General features: G+C 34.7%; 3 protein-coding genes across 4 annotated transcripts; 2 read left to right on the top strand and 1 right to left on the bottom strand.

Annotated features, from left to right (window-relative positions):
• Positions 1-1,997: 1,997 nt before the first annotated feature.
• LOC122306278 (glycine-rich cell wall structural protein 1-like) lies at positions 1,998-2,954 on the top strand. Its single transcript, XM_043118712.1, has 2 exons — positions 1,998-2,697; positions 2,794-2,954. Exons 1-2 carry the CDS (start codon positions 1,998-2,000, stop codon positions 2,952-2,954), a joined length of 861 nt encoding a protein of 286 aa, XP_042974646.1.
• A 2,509-nt stretch (positions 2,955-5,463) lies between these two features.
• Positions 5,464-6,530, bottom strand: LOC122306277 (glutamate receptor 2.7-like). The gene is made up of 2 exons (XM_043118711.1): positions 6,212-6,530; positions 5,464-5,657 (listed from the first exon to the last, which is right to left on the bottom strand). Exons 1-2 carry the CDS (start codon positions 6,528-6,530, stop codon positions 5,464-5,466), a joined length of 513 nt encoding a protein of 170 aa, XP_042974645.1.
• A 2,072-nt stretch (positions 6,531-8,602) lies between these two features.
• LOC122308521 lies at positions 8,603-10,550 on the top strand. 2 transcript variants are annotated; one of them, XM_043121886.1, is made up of 3 exons: positions 8,603-8,835; positions 9,576-9,643; positions 9,733-10,550. In XM_043121886.1, the coding sequence occupies exon 3, from the start codon at positions 9,781-9,783 to the stop codon at positions 10,408-10,410; it is 630 nt and encodes a 209-aa protein (XP_042977820.1). In that variant the 5' UTR covers positions 8,603-8,835; positions 9,576-9,643; positions 9,733-9,780; the 3' UTR covers positions 10,411-10,550. The 2 variants fall into 2 exon arrangements, with proteins under 2 accessions (XP_042977820.1, XP_042977819.1); XM_043121885.1 differs by lacking the exon at positions 9,576-9,643 and having other exon boundaries at positions 8,609-8,835.
• The last annotated feature ends 14,974 nt before the right edge of the window (positions 10,551-25,524 follow it).

The following is a 25,524-nucleotide window of genomic DNA, read 5'->3' as shown; positions in this document are numbered from 1 at the left end:
TTCGTCGCCAATACGCCAAAGGGAGAGATTATAAATGCAAAAGTTGGCTAAGATTAAATAACTAAATGATAAGCTTTATCTTATCTTTATATTTGTAATTTTTGAATGAATGTAAAATAGTCATTGACTTTATCTCTAACAACATTGAGTTTATCTAAAAATCTTAGAGGTTGTTTAGATAAGTCATTTATGTAAAATTTGAGTCCATAAAGATCTGCATTTATCCCAAATAGATTTATAAACAGAAATCAGTCACTGCAAAAAAGAGTTATAACGAAATGTCAGCAATCTATCAGGAGACATCTTCGCGACCGTTGCTAACTATCAACAAAGTCCTACTTCGACTGGAACTCTTTATAGACTTTCTATTTAAAGGGATTTAGTTTTATAACTCCTGAAGGGATTTTAGCCAGGAATTCTAGAAAGGATATTCCAAATGCTTGTAAGAGAAACTTCACTTGAGAATTTTCATCTTCTTTGAGTGTGATCGTACTTCAAGTGTCAATGATCGTTGATTGGATTTCAATCACTAGAATTCCAGGAGGAAATGTAATATTTGAAAATCGCCAGAGATTCTGGCTGCTATTACGATAGAAGACAAACGGGTTGTTTGTCTAGGCAAATAAGATAGTCAAGTTGGAAAGGTTTTGTAATTGATAATTCCTTGTAATTTATTTTCTAATAATAAGATTGACTTTTCTGAATTTGGCTACCCCGCATAGTTTTACCTTTATATGGTTCTTTAAATGGTTTCTCTTTGTAACTAATAATTGTGTTATACAAGTTTGTTTATTTACTTTAAATATTTGATTAATTTAATAATCATAATATTGGAATCTAACCAATTTGTTCAAAGAAATTAATAGACAATTTTGTAGCTTTATAGGAATACGTTGGAAATTTCAAATACCAAGCTAGTAACAGTAATATGATAGCATTAAGCCATTTTACAAAGCTGAAATTTCAGCAAATACGTTAGTACCATGACCTAAGAAACAAGAGAAACCACACGATGGTCTCTAATAACACTACCACATTCAGCAAGTCTCGGATTGGCTTTTGAGGCACCATCTATATTCAACTTCATCTTACCAAAAAGAGAGAAGATCCAACCAACCAGCAATGGTTTCCTTATTTTTATTTCAACATTAATTTGTGATTGAAGTTGAAAATATAAATCATAAATGAAGCCACATGCAGACCAATAATACGCAGTATGGGAACAAATCAAGGATCTCTGCATCCAGTTTCCATCGCCGACATTCGGAGTTGTAGAAAGCTAGGAATGCACTAATTAACCAGGATACGAGTGTCGGTAGAGTTGATTATGATGTAAATGCACGTAGCGAATGTGATCATGTCCGCAGCAATACAATAGAAAAAATTTAGTTGTAAGTGATTCTACGTATTAATATATATATCTATTCAATACGATTAGTCAAAAGGTAGACTTTATTAAAAATAATATCAATTTAAATTTTGAATATGAAAATATCAATATTAGTACACAATTTGGTGATTTGCTTTACTTGACAAAACTCTTTTCAATATGATCCCAGACACCCCAGGAATAGCAGTCGGTTTAGACTCGTCGATAATATGTCTCGTCTTTGTTAAACAAAGCACTACTGGAGTCCAAGGCATAACAACAGGCAATGTACAGATCGACGGGATTAAATTTCAAGAAAGTTCATATTTCTGCAATAAGTTCAGCATTTATTATGGTCTTTACCTGTACGCCGGACTCGGAGTCAAAGTACTCCATAATCCCCCACCCGCCGCGGTTTCTGAAATGAAAAAATTAAGTCTCCTTTGACTTCCATTGTCTCAATTAATGTTCCAGCCAATCCCCCAACTGTTTCAACCATATTGCACCCCCCCATTAATGATTGCTTAGTTGAGCTGCGAGCATAGGTCAGTGGTGAAGTCTATATAAGGAACGCTCTAATCCAATAGGATATATAGCAAACTAAGCGAGCTGCAATATCAAAAAAGCCATGAGTGATTCTTCGAAATGGCTTTCTGTGAGTCTTCTTGTCCTATGCATTGTACTCTATTTGAGTGCAATCACTCTTGGAGATGACAAGCTTGATAAAACTGGATACAGAGATGATTGTCGATTTGGCGGACGACGAGGATGTGGTGGCAGGTGGGGTGGTCATGGAGGAGGACTAGGAGGTGGCCACGGTTTTGGAGGTGGTAGAGGAGGTGGCATTGGGGGAGGTGCGGGAGGAGGACGAGGTTTTGGTGGTGGTAGAGGTGGAGGACTTGGAGGTGGTGGAGGTCATGGTGGAGGTTTTGGAGCTGGGGGTGGTGCTGGAGGGGGCGCTGGAGGTGGTGTGGGGGGTGGTGGGGGCTTTGGTGGTGGAGGAGGAGGTGGTGTTGGAGGTGGGTCAGGTCATGGTGGAGGTTTTGGAGCTGGAGGTGGTCGAGGTGGTGGAGCTGGAGGAGGCATTGGTGGTGGTGGTGGAGGTGGCAAAGGCGGTGGTGGAGGTGGTGGAGTTGGTGGGGGTTCAGGGCATGGTGGAGGCTTTGGAGCTGGAGGTGGTGTAGGTGGTGGCATTGGTGGGGGTGCAGGAGGAGGTGGTGGAGGTGGAGGTGGAGGCGGAGGTGGAGGAGGTGGAGGTCTAGGCGGAGGATCAGGCCATGGGGGTGGATTCGGTGCTGGTGGTGGTTTAGGAGGTGGAGCAGGAGGCGGTATTGGAGGTGGAGGAGGAGGAGGAGCAGGAGGAGGTGGTGGTGGTGGTGGTGGTGTCGGTGGAGGGTCAGGTCATGGTGGTGGTTTTGGTGCAGGAGGGGGTGTTGGAGGTGCTGGAGGAGGCATAGGAGGTGGTGGTGGTGGAGGCCATGGCGGAGGATTTGGGGTTGGAATAGGCATTGGCATTGGAGTGGGAGCTGGTGCAGGCCATGGATCTGGAAGTGGGTCCGGCAGTGGTGGTGGTGGTGGACATTAATAGTAGAAACTTTTTGTGAATCAGAAATCAGACCTCTTCAAACTCGGAAGAGTTTTTCAAGCAGCAATTCTTGCATTAGATCCTCCTTATCATCTTTATCTATGAAACAGAACTTGTGTGTGGAAGAGCCTATGTAGTTGTCATTGCACTACTACATATTGTGTTTCACTTGTGATCATTAGTTTAAATGTTGTAACTGAGAGGTGAGTTTAAACAATCATCATTCCTCGAATAAGAAGCTTCAAAATCATATCAGTTTACCTGTTTTATCCAAAGTAGAAGGCGAAAGCACTCTTATTCTGTTTCTACTTCGGCTTATTTATTCTATGATTACAAGCCTTTGAAGTCCAACACGCCAGGAAAGCACGTTTATCTTGGCACATATGTCTATGGCTTTATGCTCAAACTATTTTTTCAGATCTGCCGTTGTTTCTGTCATCCTAAAAATCATCTCTACTGTGGTGGTGTTAGATTCAGTGCAGACTACAATGCAGTAATGATATCATACCTCATTCAAATCCCTTCACATTTCTCTTAAAACTTGAATATATATTAAAAAAAAAAAAAAAGCCTAAATATTTACATTTGGTTTCCAGAAAATGACATCCTAAGGGTTTATTTATTTATTTATTTTGTATATTTCTCCTCTTCTTTCTTAAAAAAACTATTTGGAAAAACAGTTGTGCCTTCAAATATATTAAAATTGTACAGTGACATACTTTTTATATATGGAATGGTCAAGTCAAGAGGTCAATTATCTGATTAACCCAGCATTTGAGGCGATCATCTAAAATACATTAATCAATGCTTCATCTGCGAAATATAAGTGGTATTTGCCAGAGCAATTTCATGAAGGCTCCTAGCCAGCTAGAATTTTTAAGACGAAGATTTAATTTTCAAATGCAAATGTACCTATAACCTTGATGCTATATTGGGGTTGTTTGTAGGTAAAAGAGCTGTCAATTGTAGTAGTGCTTTTTATTATGGAAAATGATTGGGGTCCCAAGAGTGGATCCCGACAGTTTTTATTTATTTATTTAATAATTAAGTTAGTATTTTTTTTTTAATAATATTGTGATTTTTTTAGTCGCTTATCTGAATTTTAACTCTTATATGGTCTTACAAACTTGCCAGGCCGGTGTATACAAAATTCAAATAAATTGTTCAACTTAGAAAAAATTGTTTATCCCACAAGAAGAACAAGAGTTTGTTTATTGTTGCTCGTATAAATATTTTGAACAGCATCCAACAAATAATAATAAATAGTGTAAGGCTCATTTTACGTGTTTATCTCTCTTTTACTTTAGAGGTTTTTTTTTTTTTTTTTGGTGTGTTAATTCCAACTGATTTGGCTTCTTCTCCTCCAAATACCAAAACAGAAAAGGCAATATATACAGAGTAACTCTCGCCAAAAGAAGAAAGAGACCTTCTATTCAGGTAGCCCAAGTTATCAAAGATACAGCTGCTGACAGCAATTGATTTCGATCAAACAAAATAAAGCGTAAGAGATGAAAGTCGCCAACAAAACAATGACAATTACTCGCACAGAGAGAGAGAGAGAGAGAGAGGCAGCTCTGTAAGAAAATAAATTGATTGGAAATGGAAAATAACAGAGGCCAACTTGCATTCTTCTTCTACTTCACTTGACTTAAATATTAGACTAGCCATTGACAGATTACAGCTTTACAAAGCTAAATATGGAAATGTACAGCTTTACAATAGTAACTATGGTAATGTGCAAAATGGAAATACAAGAGAAAATCAGAAAGACACATCAAGTTGATTTAGGATGAGATTGAGGAAGAGATTGTGCTTTTGCTCTTAGTTTGGAATTTCCATGTATAGCAGCTCGAGATTGAGGAAGAGATTTGGCTGCTGCTCTTGGTTTGTAATGTCCATGTATAGCAGCTCCAGTTTTGGGATCTTCATGAATACTCTGTCTAACAGTAGCTTCTATCAACTTTCCCGCACTGACTCTACAATGTCCTGCAAAAATGGTACTTCAGGTGGTGCCTCAAGTTGTGGAGTTTATGAAAATGGGATAATCTGGGCTCAAATCTAAATCTTGTCCAGAAAAAAGGAAGGCCATGAAAATTACACGAGATATAAAGCAGTTATAAAACCCCGCCCAACAGATAAATGGCATTGTTACACGTACTGTGTCAATCCTTCACCAAAGGATCTTGTGTTGTACAGATTTGAGGATTTTACATGATCCTTAAAAGAATTCACTATCCGGTCAAAAGGACCCTAGACTGAATGCAAACATCTGAAAATACTTTGGTATAGTAATAAAAAAAAGTAGTTTCATATACAAAGTCAGTATCCAAAATATGAGACTTGATAAAGTTCTTTCTTGCAAACATGTGAATAAAAGGAAGCTTGAGAACTTAATGGCATTGCACAGATCATAAAAGACATCAAGGCAAAACTTTAAGCCATGGGTGTTATCCTTGATAATACTGAATCGCATGTTCGCAAGCAAAGTAGGGATTTAGACAGGATTTCATCATACATCAAGGAGAAGCCTCCCAGGGTCCTCTACAACATCTTTAATACGACGCAGGAAAAACACAGCCTCCCTCCCATCAATCAGCCTGTGCTCATTAGTCAATGCGATACACATCATTGGTCTTGGAACGATATTGCCCTCAACGACCATTGGGCGGGTCACTATTGAGTGCATATGCCTAATATAGCCAACTGCCAAAATATGTAATGGAGTGCATTGGATCATGCACAGTAGGGGTGTGCATAAATTTTTATAAACCGGTTGACCCGATTGACCCGATCAGATCCACCCGATAAACTTCGGGTTAAAATTGAAACGGGTCATATGAAATGTTATGCGGGCGAAACCGCAGCTGAAGAAATCAACCCGTATCCCTCAGTCCCGAGACTCCCGACTCCCATCTCCCTTCGTCTTCAACCCTAGCCCCCCTCCCTCTCTCTCTCAACTTCTCTCTCACCAACGTGATCTCTCTTTCTCTCGCTCTCTCTCTCTCTCACACAGACGGTTGCGTGGGTCTCTCTCTCTCTCTTCGGCTGTAGCTTCAAGATCAGTTTCGGCGTGGGTCTCCAAGAAGGAGGTATGTTCCTTCTCTGCGTGGATCATTACGAATCTTGACCAGTTGCTTACCATTCTCTCCCCTGGATTCATTATAATGATGTCAATATACACAATCAATTATGTTAAACTTTGGCGGGGAGGGGGGGAAGGGAAAGAAAATCTTTTTATGGGGTTGAAGGATATTTACTGTGAGCAAAGACCATTGTTGAGAAGGAGAACCAGAAAATCATGCCAAGTTGTTGATCTGGCGGGCCTCTAAACTCACTGTTTATTCGGTGTTCAAGAACCCAAATCACCAAACCTGTAATGACAAATGCTGCACCTGTTGTTAACCACAGATCCAAGCTTAGTGGCTTTAAAAAAATCCAAAAGTTGTTCTTCTCTTCATCTTTCACTGGAACCACCATTGACACGCCCGATTCTGAGTAAGGCAAAGTGAAATCAACATATAAGGAGTGATTAGCAACAATTGTTGTGTCTCCCACCACAACTTCGTACTTCTGCATTTAGGCGAAAAAACCGCAGATTTAACCCGACCCGAATCATTCGGGTCGGATCGGGCCATCCTGCGATGCCACTAGGTTGCGGGCCACAACAGGTCGGGCCAAATCTTGATTGGGCGGGCTGTTGTTCAGGCCTAATGCACAGAATAAGACTACAATCGAAACAAGAAGATTGCAATCTATTTTTTCAGTGAGAGCTTGGATCTTTCCCTGTATCAGTCTGAAGTGCTTCGCAATGACCATATTACAACTATTAAAAAGAGTAGCAAACATATTTAATAATTATTTTCCAACCATTTATGATATGGAACCACAGGCACAGATGTAATGTAAGAAATATTTTCAAGACAAAATTGTATATAGCAGTACCAACGTTGGGTTGATGATTGGTGTACTTAAAAAGATTTCCATAGATACTACTGTTAGATATCGTGAATGTACCTCCAGCCATCTCATTAATCGATATAGAACCATCATTCACCTTCTTATCTAGCATATTGATCTCCTCCTCTATCTCATCAAAATTCATCTTATCTGCATTGCGAATAACTGGAACGAACGAGGCCCTTGAAAAAGAACAGAACTCGATAATGGTTAGTTATAGGACTAAAAAGGAATTCGATGTATAACGTTCATCAGACTAAAAGCTCATGTCACATGGTTGACGAGCAGCATTGACAACTGGCTGATTATGAAGTGCATTAACAGCAGCCTGAACCAAATTAGAATGAGATTATGAAAACATATAAACAACACAAATCCAAAATAATCAAACATACGGGGGCACTTTACACAAATGACATATACTTTATGAATAATTCTACTCGAATGCCTTTATACCACGAGTAATGCTACATACAGTCACTTTTCCATACTCCTTGCGCACTCCACTGATATGATTGACTGAATTATTATTTTTTTTAATACACAACCAATTATATCACTGGAGTGCACAAAAGAGTAATCAAAAGTGACTGCACATAGAATTTTTGTAATTTTTCAAACACCATGAAAAGTAACTCGAAAGGATTTGGTCCTCATTTTTTAACTCTGATGAACACACCCTGCAAAGCTACATTGGATCAGAATTTAAACTCAGATGTTGCTCAATCACTTTTTTTTTTGGGTTGTAAATGCTAGTTAAGCGTGTAAGCGGCCATGGTAGCCCATTACTGGCAGTAAAAAATTATATTGAAAAATTATGAGTTTTACTTTGTAAAAGTAAAGTTACGTATTAATTTGTGTATAAATATTAATTTATTTATATTTAAAATTTAAATTAGCACCTTTTTAATAAAATTTATTTTTTTGATCAATCATATCAGATTGGTATACATATATTAGTGGGCAGTTATACTTGTAACTAGATTTTTTCAAAAATTATTAAATTAGAATAACGTGTAGCAATAATCAATCATTCAAAAATAGAAAGAGGAAAATAAAAAGAAATTTCAGCAAGGAAAACACTAAGCTCATAGATGATTTTGGTACGAAATTATTTTTTTATTTTTACGTAGTGATTAAGTAAACATTTTTAAATGAATCTGTAATTTTTTTTATTTTTTAAAAAAATATCTAAATAATTTTAAAAAATAGTGAAAGAAAAAATAAAAAATAAAGATTTGTAGTGATGGATAAAAACTATCTGTAAAAAAGTTCTGTTGAGCGAAACTCGGATCAATACCGAAACAGATTGACGTCGAACAATCCCACCAATCATTTCCCCGCCACTTTTGAGCTGACCTGAATCCTGATTACTACAGTATCAATTCCCATTCAAATTACAATGATTTTATAATTAGAAAAAGAAAATCGACTAGCCCAATTGAATTTCAAAATATCCATTTTTTTCTTTTTAAAAAAAGTAAATTTCAAGTTTACTATCGCTCAAATAAATTCGACGGAATGAATATACAAATTAAACAAAAGAAAAAAAAAATACATACGATCTGAAATCATTGATCATTATGAAATCAATGAGAATGACAAGGCTGAAGAGGAGTGAGCAATTGGCACAAGAAAGCGAAGAGGATCAGAGAAACCAAACTCGAACGGGGTTCTAAGCGGACGAAAATACCCCTAGCATTGGTGGAGCTTTTGCTCCTTTCTCTGTTGTAAAAAAGTTGTTTGTTTCGTTGACGAAATATGTTCCTATCTCTAGTTCCAACGCAACCAGTGCATTGTCCCTAACGGTCTTTACACTTCACCTCGCAGAACTTCTCCTCGGCCTCTTCACCTCGCAGAACTACTCCCCGGCCTCTTCACTTCGCACCTCAACGTTGGCATCTTCATCGGAAAGACCCACCAGGTATCTCTATCTGTCTCTCTGTCTCCCTAACGTGATAACTTTCTGTCTCTTTGCCTCTCTTTCGATGAAGACTTCTCATTTTTCGTGTTTGTTCAAATTGTTTCCCTGAACGCCCATGATTTTTTCTGGCTCACAAGAGGCCTCTCTGTTGTTCCTTTCCTGGAATCGGATTCCTTTGAGCTTTGATTTTACCGGAAATTTGTATGCGGGTCTGATAAGGCTTTCGTATTGGACATGGGGTTAAGTGTTTTCTGATTCCCACTACAGATTTAGAGTTCTATGGATATTTGTGGTTCAATAAGTCTTCAAGCTTCTAAGTTTTGTGGATTTTTTTTCCCTATGTTTCACTTAGAATCTGTTGTGGTTTAGTTGTTTGGTTCATGGGAATCAATCAAAAAAAGTTGTTTGGTTTACGAGAAAACGAAAGAACAAACTGAGTTCTGATTTTGAGTAAAGAAAATGAAATGGACACTACAGACCGGTATCTGAGGTGTGGCTATTTGTTAGTTACGGGTTGTGATTATTTCACTCCGTGTATAACGGAATCACGGATTGAAAGCTTTTATGCAGTTCAATGTTTGTACAGAGATCTGAATTCCTATCATAAAAATTGAATCTTGGTTGCTTCTAGCACGATGTTTAGGATGTTGCTTGTAGTGAGAATTCGCTCCAGTCCAAATTCCAGTATACAAATTCTTGTTGCGTTATTGCCTCCAAATGTTTTGCTTGTTACTTTTCAGATGCTGAATTGTGCAATTTGATGAAGATCGATTGTAGTAAATATTAGAAGGCTAATTCTTCTTTATGGGTAAAATCAAAGCAAACTTGAGCCCTCTGAGAACTACATTACGTTGTTCATTTATCATGTGCCCTGTAACCAGTTACATATACACGCAGGCCCAAGTTTTATGTTTACCTGAAGAACATTAGTAGCAAAGCAAAGTGATGGATGTGGAAGGAAAAGGTTTGAAAGCAGGTGGTTCGAGTTCAATTCCAGGTCTGGGTTCATCTGGGAAGCGCAGAAAGACTTGTTGTTTGGCGGTTATCGGCACCACTATCGGCATCGTAATATTAATTGTCATATTGGCTTTCACGGTATTCAAGGCCAAGCGTCCCGTGACAACGTTCGACGACGTAGGCATCAAAGACCTCGACTTCTCTCTCGACATTGCCAGGCGCACCGTGGACTTGAACGTCACTCTCGATGTCGATGTTTCCGTCAAGAACCCCAACAAGGTCGGCTTCAAGTATTCCAACTCCACCGCCCTCCTCAACTACAGAGGCCAGCTCGTCGGTGAAGCCCCACTTATCGCTGGTGATATATCCGCCGGCGAAACCAAGCACATGAACCTGTCGCTCACCATCATGGCCGACCGCTTGCTCTCCAACACCGAGATTTTCTCCGATGTCACCTCCGGTGTCCTGCCCCTCAATACCTACATCAGACTTTCTGGGAAAGTCAAGATTTTTTTGTTTAGAATACACGCCGTATCATCCTCATCTTGTGATTACAACATCCACATCTTCAATCGAACTGTCGACAATCAAGGCTGCAAGTATAAGACAAAACTTTAAATACACTTTTTGTTTCGCCCTTATAATGTAATTTGATTCAGAATCTTGTTTCCGTCCTTACTTCTTTTTATATTTCACTCCACTGTTTTCATTTGTCCCTATTAGTGGATTACCGGTATAATAGTATTCAAAATGCCGTATCTTGCACTCTTCTTTTCTGTTCAAAGAATTTTAATTTCACTGTTCATAGAATATTGAGCTGGTTTTCATTATAGATACTCATCAATGACAAGTTATGAATAAACCGACACTTATTTCTGCATCAACACGCGTTCTACTTTTCTTTATGACAATACTTTTTTAAATAATTTTCTGAAATAATGTCACGGTATCAGATATTTCTTGACATGATATCAGGAAATAATGTCATCCACGACAATGTGCCACCTCTGTTTGTCTTTAATCTGTTCTTCCTCTGATATTTGTATTTTAGGAAAAATATAGTTGCAAGTATAATTATATATTAATCTGTATATTAATGTGATGTGATTGGTCGAAAAGTAGATTTTATTAAAAATAATGTTAATTTAAATTTTAAGTATAAATAAATCAATATTAATATACAGATTAATATACAACTGTGCTTGTATGTAGCAAAACTCTATATTTTAAGCATGTGCTACGTAATCACTCTGTCGGCGACACTACTAATTCTTTTGTCATCGGAGTTTGTTCACTTTTCAGATTGATTAGGTCTGATTTGTAGTTGATACCGATGGAGTTTCTTTTTTATTTTTATTTTTATTTTTTTCATTTTGTGTGTTTGTTACAATCCATTATGGTTTATTGGGCTGCTGATCAAAGGTTACTCTCACCTGTTCGATAAAATTCTTCAATCAAAGATTACAATTCTTCGGTTTGTAAACCTCATAGGCTCATAGCTCGGCCAGTCGAATTAAATTATTTCTTGAGTTTACTCAAAAAAAAAAAAGTTATTTTTTCCAACTTTGTTAATGCTTTTTTTTAAATATTTTTATTTTTTTTAATGAAATTTAATAATAAAAATTTAAAAATTTTAATAGATTTTTAATTTCAATAGTTTGTTTTTTGTTCTGATTATCCGAGCAAGATGTTTTAAATTAATGTAATTTTTTTATTTCAAATTTTATCATCGTCTATGGTATCGGTTGGTTAAAAAAAAAAAAAACATGTCCAAAATGAACTAAGGTATTTCTCATTGTTTTAAGACTCTTGATCATGAATACTTTTGGAAATTATATTAGATAAAATTATTTAGCAATCCTCCGATCATTTTTCCTTGACATATGTCATTTGGCTATAAAATTATTTGTTATTTTACTTACCAATTTTGTTAAATTTTTGCTTGAACTATGGATTCACATAAGGTTTAGTCTTAAAAATAATATCATAGCCATTCACAACCAAAAATGTTAGACTTGAGTATCCCACATATGATGCTATAGCTCAATTAGAATGTCCAAAATAGTGAGTATAGATGATGAATAATATCTTACATTACATAGAAGAGACAAGTTGTTGCTCTATAATGATTCTAATGGACAATCAATCGCCCAAGTCTTGCTCTCGTTCTAACCCTAAAATTGCACATCTATAGTAGTAGCCACCAAGGAGCCCCCATTCAGGGTGGAGGGAGGAGGGGAGGACAGGGTGAAGGGAGGAGCTCTAGTCCTCCCCTCCTCCCTGTTCTAATTGAATGCTTCACTTTCTAGTCAAGCAGCAACACTCTTTAAGTTTTTCTTCCCTTCTTAGGCATTGCATTACTCTGATTCTAAGGATTTTATTGTTGTTTCCTAACTTCCATTGTCACTCACACCAAGACCATATCTTTCTTCTCCTTTTGGTAAACCAATCATCGACCCCAATTGGTGGGCACGTGAGCTTCACAACTGCATGTGGATCTTACATGCACCACCTATCTCCTCCAAACAACCCTAAAAAATCCAGCCTTTCTATTGTCTCACACCACATATACTTTCCTACCAAGTCTGCCTCATTATCGTCATCGCAACCTTATGTTAATAGACCTCACTTCTCAATTCGTGGGTCATACGTGTCAATGCCCATGCACATGGCCACCACTTGCCACCACTCTTCCTATCTTCCTCATCCAAATCAATCCCACATTCCTGCAATCCCTTCCACACACTACCCCCAATGATAGCAATTATATTATATTCTCTTACTTGTTTTTTGTGTTTTGTGAAGGTGTTTGAAATTCATTTGTTTCCATTTTTGTGATGTCCAACTCTCTTGCCATTTTCCTAAAACCTATTGGTGTTTCTTTTAGTGGGAAGTATTTTTGTCCACCTCTATCCAAAAATGCAAAATATGGAAAAGTGGAGATCTTTGACTAGTGCATCAAGAGATGAAAATCTTTCTATTGTGAATGATGCCAGACAAAAGAGTGATTATTCTGCAGGCTAGTTTCAACAGATAATTCATGGGGAAGAACACAAAAAAATCACTCAAAAATACAGAGAAACACCTCTGATGTTCAATTCAAAATTATCAAATCAAAATAATGTCAAACTCAGCACACAAGCCAAGCTGTATAGTTGAAAATTATTCTTATCAAAATTTTACCAAAAACAACAAAATCTCAATAATCATGCCAAAATTAAATACATAATAAAAGAAGTAATTTGCCAAAAATCTGGCCCAAATCGGGTTTAGAATTACTTTTTAAACGATAAATGAAATGTTACCATAAAAAAAATAACTAAAAATGGAGATTCGAAAGGGAAAATTGTGGATTTTGACCTTGAAAAAGATTCATCGAGTAAAGTTGGGTAGCCACGATGTGCGTGCCGAAAAGAGCTTTCCAAATTGGAATCATATGTGGGGTTATGATACGCATAGCCAAAGTTATGGTCAAAATACCGAAACATACCCAAAACTGTCCCAATTAGGAAAAGATCACAATTATTTGCCATCTTTGCGCTGATCTGCCAACTCAAGGTATCTTTGTGCTATCAATGTGCCATCTGACAACTCAACATCATCTGACTCAGATCCTCCTGTATCAGTCACCCTGGGTTGGAAAGAACTTGTCCTCAAGTTCACAGTAGTTTCATCAGAATCCACAATATAAGGACTCAAGTGTTTCACATTAAAGACATCAGAAGTTCGCAAATGATTGGGGAGGCACAGCCTATAGGCATTATCATTTATCTTCTGCAGGACCTCGCAAGGTTGTACTCTCAAACAGGAAAATGATCATGAGTTAATACCACTCAAACAAAATCACTAACATTAAAAAGTACTTGACTACGATGACTATCGAACAAAACCTTGTAAATGGCATTACTCTTGTGAATGACAAGCTTCACCTACTCGTATGCCCCGAAGATGTTTTGCCATCTCATCTGCCTTGTGACTCAAATGACTTACACGTGGAATAGGGGCCAAGTCAAGCACCCCGGATGGATTCTGACCATAGAAAATCTCAAATGGACTCATCCTGTGGTTCTGTTCTTCGATCTGTTATAGGCAAATTCTGCTTGAGGTAACGCCAAATCCCACTGCTTTGGTTTAGTTCCTACCAAACTCCTCAAAAGGTTGCCCAAACTCTAGTTTACTATCTCAATTTGACCATCTGTCTGGGGGTGATAGACATTACTAAAATTCAATTTTGTCCCCAGTTTCTTCCATAAACTCCACAAAAAATGAGTCATGAATTTGGTGTCACGATCTGATGTGATTGATCGAGGAACACCATGTAAACGCATAATCTCCTTGAAGTGAAGATGGGCGATCCAGGCAGCATCTATTGTTTTCTTGCAATATATAAATTGGACAATCCTGGAGAACATGTCAACCACAACCAAAATAGAATCCAAGGGCCTGTTGGGTACGGGGTAAGTCCAATACAAAGTTCATACTAACATCAAACCAAGGGGCTTTAGGTACAGGTAAATGAGTGTACAGACCCGTATTAGTGAGAACTCCCTTGGACCGCTAACACATATAACAACGCTCCACATAATGAGCCACGTCACTGGTCAATTTGGGTTAATAACAGTCAGAAAAGATCGGGACAAACGTCTTATCTCGCCTAAAGTGACCATCATTATGAAGTTCACTAATAAAAATTTAAGATATCTCAATCCAAAGAAAGCTAGCTTGCCCACTCAAGTGTACCGTTTAGTAATTTTTTTTTAATTTAATGATTAAGAAAGTAATTTTTAATGTATTAATGTATTTTTTTAATTTTTAAAAACATTTAAATATATAAAAAAATATGAAAATAAAAACTAAAAACTAAAAACTCTAAAATGAACTAGCAGTTAAACTGTGATATCCCAATTTTACGTGTATTTTTATTGAATGAGTATTTTAATTTCATTAAAAAAATTGGTTCTTTTATTTTAATTTTTTTGCATTTTAGTTGGACATATTTATTTGTAAAATTTATTTTGAGGTACTTTCTTAATATTAATTATTATTTTGTGTTTAAATTTCTCTTTAATTTAATTTAGTTTATTTTTGGATTTTAAATTTTGTTGTTAGTTTTACTAGTTATTTACTTCATTTTAGCTAAATATTGTGTTTAAATTATTTTATTCAATTTATTGCTTTTAAAATGTTTTCGTGGGATCAGTTTCGGGACCTTAGATGTGAGGACTGGATCTCATTTCTTTCTTTCCATTTTTCTTTTTCCCTTTTTCTTTTTTCTTTTTTTTTTCTTTTCTCTTTTTCTTCTTTCCTTTTTCTTCTTTCTTTTCTTTCTATTGAATCCAAGGTTTCAAATTTCGTATAATTATATATCTATACATGAATTTTGATAATAACAAATAAATTCAAAGAATAAAGGAGTCTCAAACTCAAGTTGTCTACACAATGGAGTCAAGCACATCAAGGAACCAAGAATGAGCAAGAAAGGAACAAGTTCACATTAAAGTCATAGAGTAGTGTTGTAAATCTCTTAAAAATTCGAAATTAGAATTAAGGCTCAAAATTAATATTTTATCATAAAGCATTAAAATACATTTTCCATATGTGCATGAATATTTTGAAAATTAAATTTGAAAATTTGAAAGATGATTGATTGTCATCTTTCATATGTGTACGACATGATTAAAGGTTTGAATTTTGAAAATATTAAAAATGATTGATTGTCATCTTTCACATATGCATGCTTTATATGAATATTTTTAAAAATGATTGATACTCTTTTTGACTTATGCAAAAAGTAGATGATTTTGTTTTAAAATTTTGAAAATATTAAAAATGATTAATTGTCATCTTTCACATGTACATGCTTTATTTAAATATTTTCAAAAGTGATTAATTTTTTTTTACTTATGCAAAAAGTAGTTAATTTTGTTTAAAAAATTTGAAAAATAAAGCGTGCTCCTTTTGTCATATGCAAAAAGTAAAAAGATTAGGTTTGAAATTTTTGAAAAGTGAATGATGTTATTTTTAACATGTGAATCTTTTTAAATTTGAATATAAAGTCTCATATGCCTATAAATAGATCATTTAAGAGTTTCACATTTACAATACTAAGAGCATACAACATTCATTCAAAACTTTCATTCTCTCTTCTCTAAGCATTGAGCCTTAACCCCTTTTCATTTTGAAAGATATAGTTTGCGCTGTATTGTTCTTATTTCACTCATTGAGAAGTGTTTTCTGATAACCTACCCACTATCAGCTCTTGTGTCAGTAAAATGGTGCGTATAACCCTTGTGCGTGTAGAAAGTGTTCTACACAGGAAATAGTTGAATCACCACATGTAAGGTGATTGCAAGTGTAGAGGGTGTTCTACACGGATCCTTTGTAACGATGTTGTTCAAATATGTAATAGGTTTCTATCTCCACGTAGGCAGTTGGGCAGAACTTCGTTAACATACTGAGTTTGCTTCTCTCTTACCCTTACTCTTTATATTTATTATTGTTTCGTATTTTGTTTATATTTTATGTTATGTATTTGATTTATAATTGTTAATTTTTAAATACAACTCAATTCACCCCCATCTTGTGTTAGTCAACTGGGCAATAATTGGTATCAGAGCGAGGGCTCCGTTATAAGATTAACTATCTTTTGAGTTAAGATCTTATGACTAACATTACAGCTTCATTTGGTGAAAGTCAATCTAGCAGTCGACCTCCACTCTTTTGTGGAGACAATTACTCATTGTGGAAAGTTAAAATGAGAATATTTCTTCAAGTTCAATGTCGAGAAATCTGGAAATGTATTGTAAATGAACCTTATATTCCAACAAAAGTTGTTGATGGAGTAAAGGTCAAAAAGGAAGAAGAAGAGTTTGATCGTGAAGACGATAGATTTTATACTTTGAATTTAACTGCTATGAATTTATTATATAATGCTCTAAATGGAAATGAGTTTAATAGAATAATGACTTTTGCTACGGCAAAAAAAATTTGGGATAACTTGGAAGTTATTTATGACGGAACTTCGCAAGTTAATAAATAAAAAATTTATATTCTTACCGTGAATATGAAATGTTTAAGATGAATATATTTCTAATATATACACTCGTTTTACTAACATTATAAACAGCTTGACAACTCTTGGCAAAATTTATTCCAAGGTGGAGATAGTAAGAAAAATTCTCAACTCTCTACCAAAACGCTGGGAATTAAAAGTGATAGCGATTCTTGAAGCTAAAGACCTCAAGAAGCTCGAAATGAATGAACTCATCGGGTCACTTATCACTCATGAGTACACATTGAAAAGAGGAGAAGAAGAAAAAAAGTCAAAGAAGAGATTGGCACTTAAAACTATTCCTTATGAAAGTGAAAGTGATGAAGATGAGAAAATGACGACAAAGATGAAAAAGTTATGATGATAACATAAAGAATTAAGAGGTTCTTAAAGAAAAATAAAGCTCATCCAAGCAAATTATTCAAAAAGTTTTTCAAGAAAGATTTAGGTAAAAATGACACTTTAATTTATTATAAATACAATAAGTCTGGTCATATCAAACCAAATTGTCTTCTACTAAACAAAGATTGAAACAAGGGCAATAAAACAATGAAAGTTACATGGGATGATGATTCAAGTAGCTCGGATAGTGAAGCAAACAATGAAGAATCAGTAAATCTTTATTTTTTGGCTAAATATGACATTGAGATAACAAATCTTGATAATATTGAAGATCCTTCATATGAAGAATTGTAAAATATTTTAGAAGAGATATATGATGAACTTGAAAAATTGGGTATCAAGTATGCTACTTTGGAAAAGAAAAATTCTTCTTTAACAAATGAAATTGATGTTTTAAGAAAAGAAAATATCGTTTTGAAAGATGAAAATCAAGAGTTGAAGAATAAGAAAACTGATTTAAAAAATATTGTTGAAAACTTTACGAATGGAAAAAAAAAGTTTGAAAAACTTCTTAGTAGTCAAAGATGTGTTTTTGACAAGGCTAGCTTGGAATATATGCCAAAATAAAAATATAAATCTTATAAAAACTTATTTGATAATTCTTTTACATCAAAGTTCAGTATTCAAAATTCTATTCATAAAAATAATTTTGTCAAAAAAAGATACTATTATAATTATTCAAATTCTTCATATATGTCACATCCTATTTGTAATTTTTGTAATAGAAATGGTTATAATTATCATGTTTGTCCTATTAAAAGAAATCATACAATGACTATTAGGACCATATGGTTACCTAAAAATCTTATTTATTCTAAGACTAAAAAATGAAGGATCCAAAGAACTTGAGTACTAAGAAAAATCATTTTAATTGTTTTTATAGGTATGCATGAAGTCATCTACAAGTAAAAATAAATGGTTTTTAGATAGTGGATGTTCAAGACACATGATGAGAGACAAGACTAAGTTTTTTGATCTTAGATCTAAAGAAGAATGACACGTGACATTTGGATACAACTCGAAAGGGAAAATCGTGGGAATAGGTAAAATTGGTAATGAATATTCTCTTATAATTGAAGATGTTCTACTTATTGAAGGTCTAAAACATAAGTTTTTTAGCATAAGTCAATTATGTGATAAAAGATTTACAGTTGCTTTCAAAATAGATAAGTGCATTATTTTAAATGATCATAATTTTAATATTTGTTTTATTACTTTTAGAAGTAACAATGTTTATACAATCGATTTTGAAGAAATTACCTCATAAGATGCCATTTGTTTTTCAGCTCAAAATGAAACTAGTTGGCTATGACATAGAAGATTAAATCTTACCAACATGGAACTTATTTCTAAACTTTCAAACAATGATCTTGTAAGAGGTTTAGCAAAAATAAATTTTTTTAAAAACAAAATTTGTGATGCATGTCAATTTGGTAAATAAACAAAAACTTCTTTTAAATCAAGAAACATATTTCTACTACTAGACCACTGCAACTGATACACATGAATTTTTTTGGACCAAATAGAGTTGCAAGTCTAGGAGGAAAATATTATGCATTTGTTATTGTTGATGATTTCTCTAGATATACTTGGGTTATATTTTTTACTCATAAAGATGAGACACATAATGTTTTTACCAAGTTATGCAAGAGAATTCAAAATAAAAAGGGCTATACTATTTTAAGTATCCGAAGTGATAGGGGAAAATAGTTTGTTAATAAAAATATTGAAATATTTTGTGATGAAAATGGTTTTATGCATAATTTTTCTACTCCTCGAATTCCTCAACAAAATGGGGTAATAGAGAGGAAAAATAGATCTCTTCAAGAGATGGCAAGAACAATGCTCAATGAGAACAACTTGCCTAATTATTTTTGGTCTGAAACGGTAAGTATTGCATATTATGTTATAAATAAAGTTAACTTAGGTAAGTTAGATAAAACCCGCTATGAGGTTTGGAATGAGGAAAAGCCAAACTTTGGTTACTTTCATGTATTTGGATGCAAATATTTTATTCTGAATGACAGGTATAATAATTTAGGCAAGTTTGATACAAAATCTGATGAAGGTATCTTTCTCGGTTATTCTACTAATAGTAAAACTTATAGAGTATTTAATAAAAAGAGTTTGACTGTACAATAATCTATACATGTAGTATTTGATGAATCTAATTCTCTACTCTCCAAGAAATCCATTGATGAAGAAACAAGAAGTGTAAATAATACGGAAAGTCTCAATCTCAACAAAGAGAACACAGTAGAGGAAGTTTAACATGGAAACATCAGGAAAGATCATCAAAATTTAATACAAAATGTAACCAAACAGTGAAAATTTGTGAAAGATCATCCAGTGGAACAAATTGTAGAAGAACCTTCACGAGGTGTAAGCATTTGATCATTTCTTATAAATATTTGCAATCATACTACTTTTCTATCTCAAATTGAACCCAAAAATATTGATGAAACACTTCTTGATGAGTTTTGGATTCTAGCTATGTAAGAAGAGTTAAATCAATTTGAAAGAAATGATATTTGGACACTTGTTCCTAGACTCAAAAATCATACTATTATTGGAACAAAATGGATTTTTAGAAACAAGAAAGATGAGTCCGGAATCATTATTAGAAATAAAGCTCGACTTGTAACCCAAAATTTCAATTAAGAAGAATGAATCGGTTATGATGAGACATATGCCCCAGTTGCAAGATTAGAAACTATTCGAATGCTACTTACATATGCTTGTTATAAAGATTTCAACCTTTTTCAAATAGATGTTAAAAATGCTTTCTTAAATGGTTTTATAAATGAAGAGGTATATATTGAGTAACTTCCAGGTTTTGAAAATCATATTTCTCCAAATCATGTTTTCAAACTCACAAAAGCACTATATGGACTCAAACAAGCTCTTAGAGTTTAGTACGAGAGACTCAGTGATTTCTTGATTGAAAAAGTTTTTTCAAGAAGAAAAATCGATACAACTCTTTTCATTAAATACAAAAATGATTAAATTCTTTAAATTTAGATTTATGTCGATGATATATTATTCGGTGCTACTAATGAAAATATGTGTCAAGTTTTTGCTAAGACTATGCAGGAAGAATTTGAAATTATCATGATGGGAGAACTTACATTCTTTATCAAATTGCAAATTAAGTAAGCAAAAAGTGAAACATTCATCAATCAATCAAAATATATTAAGGAATTACTGAAGAAGTTTGGAATTGAAAGTGCTAAGGAAATTGGAACACCAATGAGCCCATCCACTAAACTTGATAAAGATAAATCCAGTAAGCCAGTTGACTCGAAGGTATATCGATATATGATTGGTAGTTTATTATATTTGACAGTCAGTAGACCAGATATTATGTTTAGTGTGTGCTTATATACACGCTTTCATCATCTCCAAAAGAATCACATTTAATTACAGTTAAGCGCATTCTTAGATATCGTAGTGGTACAATTGACCTAGAGTTTTGGTACCCTAAGAGCACATCTTTCAATCTAATCAGCTACACAGATGCAGATTATGCTGATTGTAAAATTGATCGAAAAAACATTAGTGAAGCATGTCATTTCTTAGGTCATGCACTAGTTTCCTAATTTAGTAAAAAAGTAAAATTCTGTTGCACTATCTATTGCTGAGGCAGAATATGTTGCTGCGGGTAGTTGTTGTACTCAAGTTCTTTACATGAAACAACAACTTGAAGATTTTAAACTCATGTATAATCACATTTCAATCAAATGTGATAATACAAGTGTATAAACATTTCTAAGAACCTAATACAACATTCTAGAATTAAGCATATTGAAATAAGATATCATTTTTTTCAAGATCATGTGCAGAAAGGTAATATAGTACTAGAGTTCACAAATACACAAGATTAGTTAGCAGATATTTTCACAAAAAATTTACCAAAAGATAGATTATGTATGATTAGAAGAGAAATATGTATGATGTATACTATGAATATCTCTTAAAAAACATACTAGAATTAATAAAAATAGAGATAGAATCTTTATAAATACTTTTACATAAACTTGAGGTTCTTAACCTCATGTTTGAGACGCTCATTCTCTTCATACAATATCATGTCATCCCTATCCATAGGAACTGGCAAGCAGGATGAAGAATCTAATAGGGATTTTAACTGTTTATTCTTCTGTCGAAAAATTCATTCCTTTGTGTGAGACTTTTGAACAATTTTCTGAAGTACAACAATTTATTCTTTAAGTTTTTCAACCTCATGGTTTCTGACTTGTAGTAGTTGAGAAAAAGCAACTATAGAGGATGAGTAGCGAGTCCCGAGACTCACCAAGTCATAAATAGTATCGGAATCTGACTTATTAGCTAAATTATTATTTTCTTGCTGCAACATGGCACCAATGGCAGTTTGCAGAAAGGACGTGAAGTTGAGGTACAGAATACCTCATGGATAGATGTAGAGAAATGTTAGAAAAAAAAGCCATTGAGAAAAGAATTGAAAGTTTAAAGTGAGAATGTTGAAAGAATGTAGATAAGGTATATAGATGAGAATAATATTTGACGCGAATTGAATGAACTTTAAGATTGATTTTATAGGGTATCTGATGGGTGAAAATGATCATTTATTTTTATAAAAACTCAGAACCCTCAATCTTGTTTGTCAACAATATCATGCGATTGTTCAAATCTCCAGCCACACTTGTCGGGTCACTGGGCGGCTCCAATGTTTTAACTATCTACAGTGTCTACTAACACTTTGTTTTCTTCAGTCCATTTACTTGCTGCAGATTCTTTTTAATGATGCCAAAATGGGGAGAAGTTTTAGACTAGAATATTAATATTATTTGAATCGCTAAACTTGTTATATATACTTGGAATTATATTTATACTTTTTCTTGAAAAACTAACGCACATTCTCAGATGGAGCTTAAGTATTAATATAACGTTTAGGTTCTATTAGGTATTTGTCATCATAAAAAAATGGGGAGATTGTTGAATCTAACATTTCAAGTTTCGTGTAATTATATATCTACACATAGATTTTGATGATAACAAATAAATTCAAAGAATAAAGGAGTCTCAATCTCAAGTTGTCTACACAATGGAGTCAAGCACATCAAGGAACCAAGCATGAGCAAAAATGAAATAAGTTCACATTAAAGTCATATAGTAATATTGTAAATCTCTTAAAATTTTGAAATTAGGATTAAACCTCAAAAATTAATATTTTATTATAAAGCATTAAAATACATTTTTCACATGTGCATGAATATTTTGAAAATTAAATTTGAAAAATTTGAAAGATGATTTATTGTCATCTTTCACATGTGCATGACATAATTAAATATTTGAACTTTGAAAATATTAAATATGATTGATTGTCATCTTTCACATGTGTATACTTTATTTGAATATTTCAAAAGTGATTTGACACTTTTTTTTGACTTATGCAAAAAGTAGATGATTTTGTTTAAAAATTTTAGAAATATTAAAGATGATTGATTGTCATCTTTCACATGTGCATGCTTTATTTGAATATTTTCAAAAGTGATTGATATTTTTTTTGACTTATGAAAAAAAGTAGATGATTTTGTTTAAAAAATTTGAAAAATAAAGTATACTCCTTTTGTCATATGCAAAAAGTAAAAAGATTAGGTTTGAAATTTTTGAAAAGTGAATGATGTTGTCTTTGCCATGTGAATTATTTTAAATTTGAATATGAAATCTCATATGCCTATAAATAGATCATTTGAGAGTTTCACATTCACAACACCAAGAGTATACAACATTAATTCAAAACTTTCATTCTCTTTTCTCTAAGCATTAAGCCTTAACCATTTTTCATTTTGAGAGATATAGTTTGCGATGTATTGTTCTTATTTCACTCATTGATAAGTGTTTTCTAATAACCTACCCACTATCAGCTCTTGTATTAGTAAAAGGATGTGTATAACCCTTATACGTGTAGAAAGTATTCTACACAAGAAATAGTTAAATCACCACGTGAAAGGTGATTGTAAGTGTAGAGGGTGTTCTATATGGATCCTTTATAGCGGTGTTGTTCAAAGGTGTAATAGATTTCTATCTCCACTTGAAGGAGGTTGAATAGTAAATTTGGGGATTCTCAAGGGGTAGCTAGAGGCGAGGACGTAGGCAGCAGGGCCGAACCTCGTTAACATACTGAATTTGTTTCTCTCTTACCTTTACTCTTTATATTTATTGTTATTTTGTATTTTATTTATATTTTATATTATGTATTTGATTTATAATTGTTAATTTTTAAATACAACTCAATTCATCTCTCTCTTGTGTTAGTCATCTAGGCAAAACTTTCTTTTTCCTTTCCCCTACTTCTCTCTCGCGCGACCCAACCCCCTCCCCTTCCCTCTTCGTCCATTTTTTCATCCTACCATAGCACCGTCGTCACCCCGGCGTGGCCCTCACTGCCCCTCCCACCTGACTTCCCATCGGCCGGCGCACCTACCCTCCAATTTCCAGCCCCTTCGATGGTGCCATTAAGCAGAACGCGCCCCCTTCTAGCAGCGGCGTTCAAGTGCTCCAGCGCCACCGTCGTTCCATCTCCTGCCACCACTTCATCACCGACATCTTGCTGACCTAACCCTCCCATTTCCAGTTTCGATCCGTCGCCGGAGCAACCCTCACGAGCTCAACTCCGTTTTGGCCTTTTTTCACTTCCACCGCCTTTTTTGCCGCCACCCAATGCATACCACACTTCCACTAGCTTCATAAACACCAATAAGCCATTTTCTATCAATCCCAAATCTTGATTCATCCCTATTCAAAAGTGAGTATTTTACAACCCACGACAACAGTGCTTTTGTACTGTTATGTTGCTTTTCCTCCCTCTTTTGCAGCTCGTTGATCATCCAAAAATTATTTTATAGCGCTGTAAGTATTTTCTAAACTTCATTTTAGATTGAAATATATTATTTTTTTTACAATAAATTTGTGATTGGTTGGTTATGCCAAACTAAGTCCGAGGAGGTGGGGGTCGGATGGATTTGAGGACAGAGTAATTTATGTTTGGATGATTTGGATTGTTGAGTATTTTGTGTCATGTCATTTGCATTGTATGGTGCATGCATATACATGTGTTAGAAATTGAAACTGGATTTTTATGAGTTAAATGGATTTTTGGGTGCGTGTGTATCACGACCCCAAGCCGAGATGAGACATTATCTCGGTGGAATTCCTCTGGTCACTCGGGAGCAGATAATACTGAGTGACATCCCCTGAGTTGTCGTTGGGCGACAACAGGATCGGAAGATACGGTAATGCTATCGTGCCGACTCCGTGGTTCCTTGGCTAGCGGGGACTAGAGGATGCCTGGTCATGATACGCGCTGGGCACGGAGTTGGGTATCGTTTGTGTAGATGTCACATGCGTAGTCGTTACCTACGGTGTGGCATAGGAGCCAGAGTGTACAGATAATCCCTATAGGAGATTATGGTACATACAATAATTGGAACTGGTTTTGATATTGAATATGGATCATTTCTAGGAAAATAACGAGTTTTGGTTAACAGATATTAGTGGGCCATTTTATGGGAAATTGACGAGATTTTTATAAGTGAATTTTCGTGAACCATTTTCTGGAAAAATTGTGGATTTATTGCGTTGGGCCATTATCTGGGATAATGGCGAAGATTTGTATTAAAGGATTTATTGTGGGTTATTATCTGGGATAATGATGAGGAAATATTTTTAATGGAAATGTTTGGATCAAAAATGAGATTTTTGGCGTGTGTTAGAAAATGATTATTTTTGGAAAATGATTATTTTTGGAAAATGATTATTTTCGGATCTCATGCATGTTACATCCTGATCATGCATGTTGTTGAGGTTTTAATGTATTTTTATTTTGTGGGTGTTTAGATTATTACTTACATGTGGTACTGTCTTTGGTACCGTATATTTTTTATGCAGGGGACGAGGAGGCTGAACCCGAGAAGACGGCTCTGCCGAAGGAGTGATTGAAGATCACTCGTGGGTTGAGATTTATTTCCTGCTTTCGATCATTGCTTTTGATTTGTATTATATTTACACAGGTTAATTGTAATATTTTTGATACGCTTGTATTTAAGCGAGATTGATTTTAAATTTGTATTTAAAATTCTGGTATTTAGTTGAATGACTTTTATGAACCGCTGCGTTATTTTTGTTATACACGTGTTGCATGTACACACACTTAGCACTTAGCGATAGGATGCGTGACCCGTATTGTCATCATCCCAACGCCTCGATTTTCACGTGTCCGTACGTGAGAGTTGGGGGCG

The sequence above is a fragment of the Carya illinoinensis genome, chromosome 4 (assembly GCF_018687715.1).
Source record: "Carya illinoinensis cultivar Pawnee chromosome 4, C.illinoinensisPawnee_v1, whole genome shotgun sequence".
NCBI lineage: Eukaryota > Viridiplantae > Streptophyta > Magnoliopsida > Fagales > Juglandaceae > Carya > Carya illinoinensis.
This window is presented reverse-complemented; position numbering and strand designations above follow the sequence as displayed.

Bases quoted from the DNA above. Each gene is read 5' to 3' on its own strand.
- LOC122306278 (XM_043118712.1), top strand. From the start codon at position 1,998: ATGAGTGATTCTTCGAAATGGCTTTCTGTGAGTCTTCTTGTCCTATGC. The intron at 2,698-2,793 runs GTATTGGAGGTG...GTTTTGGTGCAG, and splicing joins AGGAGGTGGAGCAGGAGGCG to GAGGGGGTGTTGGAGGTGCT.
- LOC122306277 (XM_043118711.1), bottom strand. From the start codon at position 6,530: ATGCAGAAGTACGAAGTTGTGGTGGGAGACACAACAATTGTTGCTAAT. The intron at 5,658-6,211 runs GTAAATATCCTT...ATATTTTGGCAG, and splicing joins AACAATGGTCTTTGCTCACA to TTGGCTATATTAGGCATATG.
- LOC122308521 (XM_043121886.1), top strand. From the start codon at position 9,781: ATGGATGTGGAAGGAAAAGGTTTGAAAGCAGGTGGTTCGAGTTCAATT.